This window comes from Perca fluviatilis, chromosome 3, assembly GCF_010015445.1.
Source record: "Perca fluviatilis chromosome 3, GENO_Pfluv_1.0, whole genome shotgun sequence".
NCBI classification, from domain to species: domain Eukaryota; kingdom Metazoa; phylum Chordata; class Actinopteri; order Perciformes; family Percidae; genus Perca; species Perca fluviatilis.
The window spans coordinates 23,344,178-23,356,532 of NC_053114.1; the positions used below are offsets into that span (position 1 = coordinate 23,344,178).

General features: G+C 37.6%; 1 protein-coding gene across 1 annotated transcript; it reads left to right on the top strand.

Moving 5' to 3' along the window:
• Nucleotides 1-1,309: 1,309 nt before the first annotated feature.
• Nucleotides 1,310-10,024, top strand: tmem276b (transmembrane protein 276b). Its single transcript, XM_039795219.1, has 4 exons — nucleotides 1,310-2,028; nucleotides 5,517-5,630; nucleotides 7,558-7,695; nucleotides 7,929-10,024. Exons 1-4 carry the CDS (start codon nucleotides 1,632-1,634, stop codon nucleotides 8,174-8,176), a joined length of 897 nt encoding a protein of 298 aa, XP_039651153.1. The 5' UTR covers nucleotides 1,310-1,631; the 3' UTR covers nucleotides 8,177-10,024.
• Nucleotides 10,025-12,355: the final 2,331 nt, after the last annotated feature.

Consider the following 12,355-nt stretch of genomic DNA (forward strand, 5'->3'; position numbering starts at 1 on the left):
CGTGTGTGTGTAACAATTAGGCTTCCTGTGTTAGTCAATGTAGGCATTTAATCAATTAAAATGTATTGCCATGATTATAGTTATGAACAGTATTTCCAAAGTAGCGTGTATAATGTTTACAATGTTATAAGAATTCATTCAATATGACAAGCAAAAAAAAACATTGTTGTATACACCATATTGTAAAGTGACTATACAACTACTGTATATTATCTACTAATTAGTATAATATAATGAAAGAGAAACTAATCATCACAAACAAATCATTAAAACTTTTAAAAAGATGTTCTAGGCAAACGATCTATATACATCTTGCTTCTCAGACTAATAAAACATTTATTTTATATAGCGCTTTAAAAGGTACTCAAAGGCACTTTACAAGGTGAAGACAAAAAACAAGATCAGTGTAAAAATAACTAGACATACATTTTTAAAAGGTGCAGCAAAACAGGATAGAAACAAATGAAAACCGCTAATTTGATTAATGGGTCTATCTTCTTACATTTAATTCATGCTTAATAAAAAGCTTTTAAATGCTTTGCTCCTTTCAGATGTTTTAAACTGATACAGGGTCTCAAACTGGATCAACAAATTTCCTTAGCAAACTTTAAAGTATTGATTGAGTCCAGAATTGACTAAACCTGCAACAGATTGTATCCATCACTGTTGTATTCAAATGTATTAATTGCTGGGTTATTGCCCTTCTTTTTATCTTTACCATTCTCCTCTTTTAGCTTTAGTTTTGTATTTTTGTCTTAATGGGTTTCTTTTTTTGCCCTGTACAGAAGAACCCCATGCAAAAAAGTGCAGTAATCTCATTGGACCACCCTGTATTAAAAAAAAAAGGTAGTTTGAATTAACAATTTGTAGAAATGAAAACCATAGAGGTCAATATGCATATGTAATTTTAGATGCTGACCTGTAACTTGGAATGGTAGGTTTGCATGCAGAGTAATTTATACATTTTCTAAAATGTTATGTTTAATATTCAAACCTATGAAAACTTGTCATAAGGAAGGTAATCTAAGCTGGCACTCATCTCCTGTCCATTAGGCTAATTGGCTGAGTCATAAAATCAAACACTGTAATAAAGTCACCAATAATATTAGCACTCATTGTTTATAGACACCACTTTGTTATGCTGCTGTTTAAATGTCTAGGTAGGAAAATAAATAAATAAAGCAACTGCATATGATTAAATCCTCCCTCCACTGCACCTGTGTTTTACATGTTTATCAAATCCAAAAGGTAACCAGTCAAGCATCACAAATTACCACTCCCCCATAACAGAGCAGCACTCTCCTGTCCTCCCCATCCCGCAACAACCTGGAGGAGAGAGAGCGCAACTACATCACTGCCCCTGCCTCCTCCTCACAGCGTTGGTCGCCATCCATCCCCTCTCCTCCTGTACCATAACAGATGGTGGGAACAACATTGCATCCACCGGGTACCACAACAATAGACCGCAGCATCCAGTCCAGACAACGCTGGCCTTGCACCATCATGCTCCTAGTGCAGGACTGCATGAGGCTGTGAGTGCCGTCGTGATTCATTTCACGCGGTACCAGCACCACCACGGCCACGGAGGAACCTTCTTGCGACTGTTTGGGCTCTCCATCGAGCGGGGGAAGATGGCCGCTATGAAAATATTAACAGGCACAGGGCTCTTCTTGGCTTTCTGTGCGCTCGGGCTGCTCGCCATGGCGATTTGCACCGATTATTGGTACGAGACCGACGCGAGGAGACATCGAGAGAGGTGTAAAAACTATGCCAACAAGCGAACCGACCCAGGGTACATCTACATTTCAAACCACAACCTCCCCCTCCAGATGCCTCCAAAGAGCCTGGAGAGGAAAGGTAACGGCCCAGATGCTGGAGCTCTCATCAGGGGGAAGCGGCACTTTCTGGCCGCTGCGTCTGCCATGGAGTCCCATTGCAGTCGGCAGTTTAACTCCACCATCTCCGGGCTCTGGAGGAAGTGTCACCGGGAGGGATTCGATCTGGAGACCGAGGACCTTATTTACAAAGGTAAACACGAGTCTGGCTTCTCTTGTGTGCACCAGGCCGTGGTGCTCAGCGATGAGCTCACACCTAGCCTGACACAAACAGGATGATACAGAGGCCCACTTCTCTCCTCTCACATTAATGTCTGGTCTGCGTGTTCGTTCTGCGGGTTGTAAAACTAGATGAAGATGTCTTTTTATTAGAAGATTATGCATTTTTCTTCATTTGTATATTTCGCTGTCCATGGTGCTGAGCGAACCCCCTTTTGCTGAGTGCCTCTCTGAGATAATGGCTGCTCCTCTATTTTCTGAACCCGTTTTGCATCTATAAGAGACTACATCGTGTAAAGGTTAATGTCGTTAAACAGGGGATTCCATGCTGCTAATGAAGCTGAATCATTGACACATTTGGTTTGAATTTTGGTCCACAGCAGAGAAAACACAATGCATATAGCCCCCAATTGAACAACAACGAGAAGCCATATTTCAGGCCTCACTCGTTTTTGCTGTATATGATCCAGACCCAACATCCTAAAACTGAGCAGATACACAAAGAGGGAAACCATGTGTAGAAAACATGGGTGTCACAAATTGTTGTTGTGATTATTGCTGTCAAAGTAGACCTCAGTTTACCTAAAAACAGACCAGTGACAGTTTTCTCTTCCAAGCATTGACTCTGAAAATTGTCAACTACACCACGTTGTATCAAAATCCATCTATGTTTGAGCCCGCACCTCTTTACCTACCTGCAAATAATGAATAATGCCATTTATATTAAGTTTAACCATTGGAATTGTTCAAATGTTTCTTAAATTAACAACATAAGGTCTATAGGCTCTGGAATACAATTAGTATAATGCTTTCAACTCTAATTTAATCATGATATTACAGTTACAGCAGTGTAGAATTAAGCGTACATAATGGCAATACAGTTATGTTTTTGTTTAATTGACTATACCTCTTTGTCATACAGGGCTAGACTTCATGGCAATTAATCCAATGCAATACCTCTGCAACAAATGATACCTTAATGAAGCTTGTTATCTTACTATTGTTGTTGACATGGTGTTGATTTAGTTCTGTTTTAAAGGATAGCATAACGTATGAAAATAAGTTAAATGTGCTTGCTAGTACCAGCTGCTGCACCTCTGGGTTAATATATAATGGAATCTATTTACTATTTGTGTTAGTAGACCCAGACCTAAATACTATATGTAACCTAATGTAAGTGAACACACAATATAAATCCGCTTACTTAGCCTTGTCTGATTCTTAAGATCATAGTTGTTTCTTTTCGATACTCATGTTTAGGGGCAATATTGGCGTCAATATCTGAACAATTAATATCATACAGTACAGGCCAAAAGTTTGGACACACCCTCTCATTCAATGTGTTTCCTTTTTATTTTCATGACCATTTACATTGTAGATTCTCACTGAAGGCATCAAAACTATGAATGAACACATATGGAATTATGTACTTAACAAAAAAGTGTGAAATAACTGAAAACATGTCTTATATTTTAGATTCTTCAAAGTAGCCACCCTTTGCTTTTTTTATTAATAAGGGAAAAAATTCCACTAATTAACCCTGACAAGGCACACCTGTGAAGTGAAAACCATTTCAGGTGACTACCTCCATGAAGCTCATTGAGAGAACACCAAGGGTTTGCAGAGTTATCAAAAAAGGGGTAAGACAATATATATAAAATATAAGACATGTTTTCAGTTATTTCACACTTTTTTGTTAAGTACATAATTCCACATGTGTTCATTCATAGTTTTGATGCCTTCAGTGAGAATCTACAATGTAAATAATCATGAAAATAAAGGAAACGCATTGAATGAGAAGGTGTGTCCAAAAGTTTTTATAGCAGCCTCAGGGTTTAAAAGAGCGAACTATATATAATACAGGTGTTGTAAAAGCTTAAGATAAAGTCAAAAAAGGCAAAATACTGCTTTTGTTATATGCTCGTACATACTGTATGTCAAAGTGATATGACATTTACGTACTGTACATAACACACAAATTTACAACATAATAGTTCATGCGCATCTGTTTGAAAGCAGGGTGATCAAGTTTCAACTCATAAGAGAGATCAGATGTCAACATCCATTCAGATTTTTGAGGGACTACATTACTTTAAATTATGTCAGGGCTCTTACATGCCAATAATAAAAACGCAGCCTTCAAGTGATGCAAATTACAAAACTGTGTTCAGAAATTGTTTCCTCGTGAACTATGACAGTATACAGATATAAAGGTGTCGTCTAATTATGATTACAATCTTGATAATCACAGTGTTGTGACATCATTGATGTCAGGAAAATAACAAATTATGCTGGTGTGGACACATTTACGCACTGCTGAGTTTTGAACATATGCTCCACATACGCTGCATTTTCACTGAGTGTAGAGTGACATTGAGTGTTGATCTTTAAATGTCATTTTATTAGGCCACGCACACGGGTGACACACAGGTGTGCAGGGCATTGGAAGTTTTGCCCACCATTGTGTCAGTTATAGTAATTAAAAAACACAGTTTCCTATGAATTGTGAAAGTCTTAACTGAAGTTACATTTTTCCATAACAAGTACAGTATTAAAATTGCAAAAGCAGCTTGCTATAGGACGCTGAATTGCTGATAAAAGATTATTTAGATGTACTGACGTCATCTCAACAGTAAATGGTGTTATGCATGCATCTGTTTCATATGTGCTACTAGCTTTAGATGTACCTCAAATGCCTAAATGTAGCAAGCTTCTATTTGGCATCACATGTTGTATTTTCTATACCAGAAAGATCTATCTGAAAAAAACATGAAATATTTGGAGTAAAATGCCTCCCTGATATTATAAACCTCGTCCTTCTATAGAAGCCTTGGGTGCCTCAACAAAGAATATTTAGATCAAAGCCTAGAAGATCGTAAACCTGACTATGAGAAGGAAAGAGTTTAACAAAGTTTGACAAAAGGTTGGGCAAAAGATATGGACATTTTAAATTATCAAACCATTGAGCTACTTATTAAAAAAGAAAGATGTCTCCCATCTAGCCTGTTGTGACATTATGTAAAGTACTGTAGAAATTCCCTAAAATATATAAAGTTGTTGTGTGTCTTTATGGAGTAGGAGCTGGACTTAAATTCTGAAAATACCAGACTGACTGCTTATTTTGAATTCAGTTTATTGCACTGACATCACATTCACTTTAAATCAGAACAATGAAGGTTCTTTGTGTAGCCTTCGGTAGAATAATCCATATTGTTTCCTAATCCCCCTTTAATAACAATGTAGGAGTGGTTGGGAACACGAGGTTAATAGGGCCATCTCAGTAAATTAAAACTCAAGTGAGGGTGTAAAGTAAATATTAAGCTTTTCTACCACGTGTTTATATTATTTCATAATCCCACAAGTTGGGCAAAGGTTCAGAATGAGATTTCTACTTCATTTTCTCTCTTATATTTAAAGATGTTTGGTCTCCAGTTATAATTGTTTCCATCTTCTCTTCGCCAGGAATAATTCAAAGATGTACCCCAGTCAAGTATCACTACTCTTCGTCCATCCTACCGCGAAATTTACCCATCAACATCACAAAGACCATACGACAGGATGAGTGGCATGCACTGCGTAAGTCTCAAAGTGTTTGTTTGTCTTCATTTAGTTAGTAAGACTTGTTGATTTAGTCACTGATTATCTGTTCGTTCACCTTTTTTGTTTACCCAGGTTTATTGTTCTGCTTTCTGCTTCTGTTTTCAATAAACAATCAATTTAATTGATACTTTTAGCAATAAAAAGAGAGAGAAGAATAAATAAAGAGAAAAGGTTGAGAAAATCAACAATCGACCATCTAATAATGGCCAATACTTAATTTTAAGTCTTCTTATTCAATAACCATTTTAAAACATTGCATTCAGGGGTTTAGTTGACTATATGAAATGTTGCGTTCCTCAAGGCACGACTTTGGGCCCTATCACTTCTCGACTATTGCAACTCCCTGTACACGTTTCTCCCAAAAGTCTCTACATCGCCTCTAACTCATACAAAATGCTGCAGCTCTGCTCTTAACTACAGTAGTTTCAAAACATTTGACCATATTACACTTACACATACTACACGCTACCTGTGGTCCTGGTTGTTTTGGCACCTTCTTATATGTCCGAGCTACTCTCCACTTTTGACCAAACACAGATCCTCAGGCAAATCCCTGTTATCCGTTCCAAAGTAAGCCTAAAAACTAAAGGTGACGGTGCTTCTGCTGTTAGAGCCCCCAGACTTTTGAATGCCCTGTCTGAGGAGATCAGGCACGCTGAATCAGTGCCCCACTATAAATCACGTCTCAAAACGCACCTGTACAAAGCTGCTTTTAATTCTTGATTCTGTTGCTTTCATATTTGTTTATTTTGCGCTTTACTTATTTACTTACTTTGTCCCTTTTGTTTTTATTTATTTTACTGTATTTACATTATTATTTGTAATTGCTTATGTAGTACTTGCTTTGGTACCTGATATATTATCTTTTATATATATATATTTATTTATTTATTTTTACGGCCCTTTTCCCCCATGTCTAGACTCATGGCCAGAGGTTATCAGGTCATCACTATTAGGAAGCCATTAGCTTTAGTGTGACTTATTTGCGGACATTAGGTCTGACAGATCAATGATAGGCTTGTATTTCTTACTTCTATAATATATATCCTTGTTCATAGAGAGAGAGTGAAGGAGTTGTTTGACCTTGGATTACATCAGTATGATTTTCAGTTTTGAAACCCTTTTTTTCAGTGTTCTGCTCTGATATCTTATGTTTTAAACATGCTACCAAAGCCTTTTCTAAGGTATTATTCCTATTCTTAGTAGTGTTTATGTAGACCCATACTCTAGATTTCTCTATACCTATTACTGCTATATTATTAGCATCCATTACAATTTCATCATCTATTGTAGCTTATCGGGGTAAATGTTGGTAGTGGTACTGACTAATTAGTTTACTGTTTTTTTTTTAATAAGTGACCAGCAGGTCAGCTGAATAGGCAAAATCTGAAATGTATCTCCAGATAAGTATACATCTCAGCATTCATGAAGTTTTTTTAAAAACAAAATAAAGAATGAATATGTATTTGGGTTTAATTTTAGGTTTTGTGTCAAAGACATTCATATTTCCTTTCCTATTTTCCCGTACTGTTTCTTTTTAGAAAACTTGCAAGGAAATGGAAAATGACAGACCCATAAAATAACGTGTTAACCTCATTGGTTTTCAGTTAGTTCTTTGGCATTAAACTAAAAACAAAAAATGACATAAGTGCCTATTAAGGATCCCACGTTTTCTGATTGGCAGTGTAATTAAAGTAATGTTATAATCATTTTCAAATGAACTGGTGGGTTAAAAACATTTCAGTGTGGTAGATTGAAAGATATGCTTCACCATCAGCTCTGCAGTTCGAGGGCAACAGATTCCAGCTTTGCCACAACACAAAATTAGTAATTACCAGTTTAAACAACAGTCTTCAGATTCACTGTTCAGTTTCAGTGGTCACGTTTTCCCCTCTGCCTGCAGATCTAAGAAGAATGACGGCTGGCTTTGTGGGCATGGCCGTGTCCATCATTCTCTTTGGCTGGATCATTGGAGTGCTGGGATGCTGCCAGCAGCATGACCTCATGCAATATGTAGCTGGGCTACTATTTCTCATGGGAGGTACTGTGAGAGCACATATGCCCACATTCATACACAAACATGCAGACAAAATCCAATTTTGTTCAATTTATGTGGTGACAACTGAGAGCATCTTTGGGTTTGCATGATATACTAGATGAACGTCCTGCAGTAACATGATTCCTGTCTTGCAGTAAGATGCACAGCACATGTAGGAATTGAATAATCAAACTGGAACCATTTTAAATCTCTGCTTGTCTCTTCTGCTCACTCAGGAACATGCTGCATCATCTCTTTGTGCACATGCGTGGCAGGAATCAACTTTGAGTTATCCCGCTACCCCCGCTACATGTACGGCCTCCCTGAGGACATTAGCCATGGCTATGGCTGGTCCATGTTTTGTGCCTGGGGGGGCCTCGGTCTCACATTGCTGGCTGGCTTCCTCTGCACCTTGGCCCCCTCCCTGAGCACACCCGCTCGCACAACAACCCACAAGCCGAGGCAGGAGAATGGAACCGTGTGACGGAGACGTCGTGAAGCGACTGACCCACCGAACGCACAAACCACACCCTTCCAACCTTGATGTTTAACTCTGAAACAGTTTTTGTCTGATCACCATCTCACACCACCCACGACATCGCCATCTCCCTTCAGTGTTCAGTGTGCCTGAGATGTGACAGAAGGAGCAAAGTAATGACAAACTTACACACATAAGCTCGAAAAATCCCAGAGGGACCTCCAGGAAAACCAAGACTAACACCTAAAGTAATGTATGACTGGGACATGGCTCTCATAGCTCAAAGACATTGTTGACAGTTTGACATGCTGACTTTATGGCGATCTAAAGGTGACTGTTTTCTCTGAAGAGAATTTGTCTTAAAATGGTGCTCTCTTAAATAGATAAAGCCACACACACTCCCACGCAGCACACACACACACACACACACACACACACACACACGCACACACACCAGCACATCCTTTTCCACACATGCTCAATTACTCCGGATGAATTATGGGAGACATCCTCCAAAAGGAAATAAAAACACAGACATCATACCAGAGCATCTTGTCAGCATTCCTCTTTCAGTTAGGTGTTATTGTACGTAATGGAAAAAAAAATCTGGCACTGACTGCCCATAGCTTATCTTTAGTGTAGCACACTAACTGATATCAACCATGAGCCCCAGGGGTAACGTCTGCAGCCTCTGCAGAGCACAAAATGGATCGATCAGCGTGGTCAGTACGATAAAATACACTAGTGGAGTAAATCTTCATTGAAAAGAAAATCATTTGATGCTTCTTTAAAGATTCTATATGTACAAATGCAACTCTATGTAGATCCAGATCATTGTTTGTGTAAAGTAGATTTTGAATAGGAATGTTTGTTTTTCTGTTTGTTTCGAGGTGATGATGGCTGACAGTAAGGAGAGGATAAAGAGTTACAGGGATCTATAGGAGCAGGAATCCATTATTGGATTCAGCAACGTAAAGGTATTTTGCGGTACCAAACTGACAGATGCGACCCGGTTGTTTGCTGACGAGAGCAAAACAAGAAAACAAACTGTGGAGGAAGTATTTGATTGTTCCATTGTTTACCCTCAATATTGGTCAGCCTTTTTGTGTAATACAAGCAAGTTAAGCAAATTTTAAAGGGAAAAAAATGCAACTTCAGTGTCCCACTAAAAACAAAAGCACAAATCATCATCTGCACTAAATACAGTAACATGGTAACATCACACATTGGTAGAGGGCCACAGTGTCATCATGTCTTGACTAAAGTCTGGCCCAGTAACTGCTGAAACAATGAAACAGGCAGAATATGGAAGATCATTGAGATGAGACGGACATCATTGTTCCCACAATGCAATGCACACAGGAAATGGAGAAGCTTGTTTTTTATAGACGTAGACGTAATTAATCCGTAAAACAAGTTCGATTTAAAAGTTCAAGATTGACGAAGGCATTCCAAATTCCCAGTTTGATTGATGTGTTGAATAAATCTTGTATCATTTCTTGAGCAGTAAAACACATTTACTGTGTACTAAGTTACAGAATGGTACACTGTATATTATGTAGTATGAATACTTTTGTGATTCAATGGTTTAAATTAAAAATACCTCCAAATCTGGAATAAAAAAAGCACAAATGGTAATTTAAAAATGACAGTATGCAGTAATGTATGTTAAAAGCTGTATTCCTGTGTACTCATTTTGTGTTTTTATTGGGGTGCGCTCACACATGGAAAATGACAAAATGAAGTGTACTTAAAATAACAAGTATAAAATGGTTTTAAGTGTTGTGTTAATGGACAACATTTGGAATACAACAAAATAACGAGTGAAAATAAAGTAAAAAATTCTTGGAAAAACATTTTTTATTTAAAATCGGAAGTGCCATTTTAAAATTGACAGTTGGATTGTGTGGTCCCCATTTTGAATTGTGTGTCATTAGTACGAATCAGTAAGATATACCAGTTTTTGTGTACTAACTTACAAAATTGTACACTTTATAGTATGTAGTATGGGATGGGGCCGCATGAAAGGTTTTGAAAACGGAGTGTAGCAGGTAGGACTTTAGTTTGCTCAATAATAAAAGTAGAAGCGGTTCTCTTGGTGACGCTTGTGGATGATAATAACTCACAGCAGCTAGTTTTCTGTGACGCAGATATGATTCCACCCCCCACCCCCCACAGTCATTAGAACTCATTTATTTTGAAATCATCACAAGTTCATGAAACAAGAATATTACAGCCATGTGTGATGACGTTTTTATGAATTGCTGGAGATGAGTCATAAGATATTCTATCAGCTATGTCAAATAACTTTCTTAGAAAAAAAGGTGTTATAATATGTGTTGACAACACTGTGTGTGATGTTCAGTCCTTTCACCATCACCATTAACCTCCTCATGAGGCTACCACTTTTCAGAAGTTGAGGAAATTAACTGAGGCATGATTGAAAGAAAACTGTATCTTCAGATTCTTGTTGAATCTTTGCACTTGGCTGGTTTTGAGCAGGTGGAGTTATACATTATATGTTTGCAAGGCCACATACCGAAGCAAAAGATGATCAGAGCATGTAGTAAGCACCCTGTTGTGTCTTTTACAAAGAGTTTGGGTTTATACCATGTTGTGTGTTTAGGGTCAGTCAGTCTAGGCTCTTATTGTGAAAATATTTATGCCAGAAACAAGGACATACCATAAATATAAAAATATTTATATCTATGGTCATTACACTAACAACTGAGTCAGTTTATTTTCTGACATCCTGCGACTCACAGAATGCAATGCTGTTTGGTGTTTTGGTTTTATAAATTTTTTAAGTTCACACCCCAACTGATGCGCAGTAATATAAGTATTACTGTGAGCAGTAAACTGTAATGTATAAGTACATGGTGCAAGTATAATGTGTTGTTAGGACTGAAGCACAATTGCACACAACTCTTACAAGTTTTTTGTGTATTATAGTTGGGAAATCTGACTTTTCCAGTACTGATGTGCCACCACTGCGCTGTGCAGGACTTTGTCAAAAAAGTATTACAAGCAACAAATTTAAAGCACATTATAACGCCCCCATATCTCTAATAGTAAATTTCAAGGACACCAACAACATAACCATGTCTGATTTTAAAATGAAGATTTTTGGGGGGATTGAGTTTTAACACAGAAGAACAGTAGCATACAGTAGCAAGATTGACAAAACATTAAGAATTACAGTATGTGCTTTAGAAAAGGAATGAGGTAAAGACAGTGTAACAATGCATTTGAAATTGTTGTAAAACCCCTCTCAAGTGGCAACTTCCTGTTTCATGAGGAACTTAGAAATGTACTCTGTGCAATGAGAGATGCCCTGTGAAAACGCCACCGTTTAGAGTGGCACTTGTTTCAGTAGCACAGCTATTATTTTCTACAAGTCATTTATACTGGTTCAATCCACAGCAGATGTTGTGTGGGGACTAAAAAGACATAACAGTCTTGCATGATCTCATTACAGTTAGTTTCTTTCAATATATTAAAACTTGTGTCCATTTTTAATTTATTTATTTTACTGAAATAAAACATGTAATTACTAAAGTGTTGTGACTTTCTATGTTTGTATTCTGCAATTTGCACACTAGAAAACATGACTATGCAACTCTCCAAATCTTGCTAATGAGGCGGCAGTGTGTTTTGTACTGTCCTCTCTGTGGGCATGAGGTCCATGGTAAAACTTTTCACCTTACATTTACAGTAATATACTGGCAGCAGCTTTGCCAGTGAACTACTGTTTATTTACAGTACCCATACTGTCTTTAAATTTTAAGGTATTTCACTGTAAATAGACATACAGTTTCTTACTGTATTATTTGAGTTTACAGTAATATACTGGCAGCAGTGTAATTCCCGCCTTTTCCTTTATTTTCCCAAGATGCATTGATATATTGGTATCGGTAACATTCACAGATAGTGCTGTAATATTATTATTTTCTCTCAGAATGCATTGCCCTTTGCAGTACGATCCTGTACAACATTAAAGTAAGATACTGTGAGATTTTAGCTGTAAATCAGTGGTTTACTGTGTAATTTATTTAACTGGAAAGAGATTATCTGTCCAACTAAGAGATAAATGTCCAGGAGATGTCAGACACGATCGATCGTAACAGCAGTGTTGACAGCACCTCCTCCAGATAAGCGACGAGGCTTGGCCTTTTGTCACTAAGG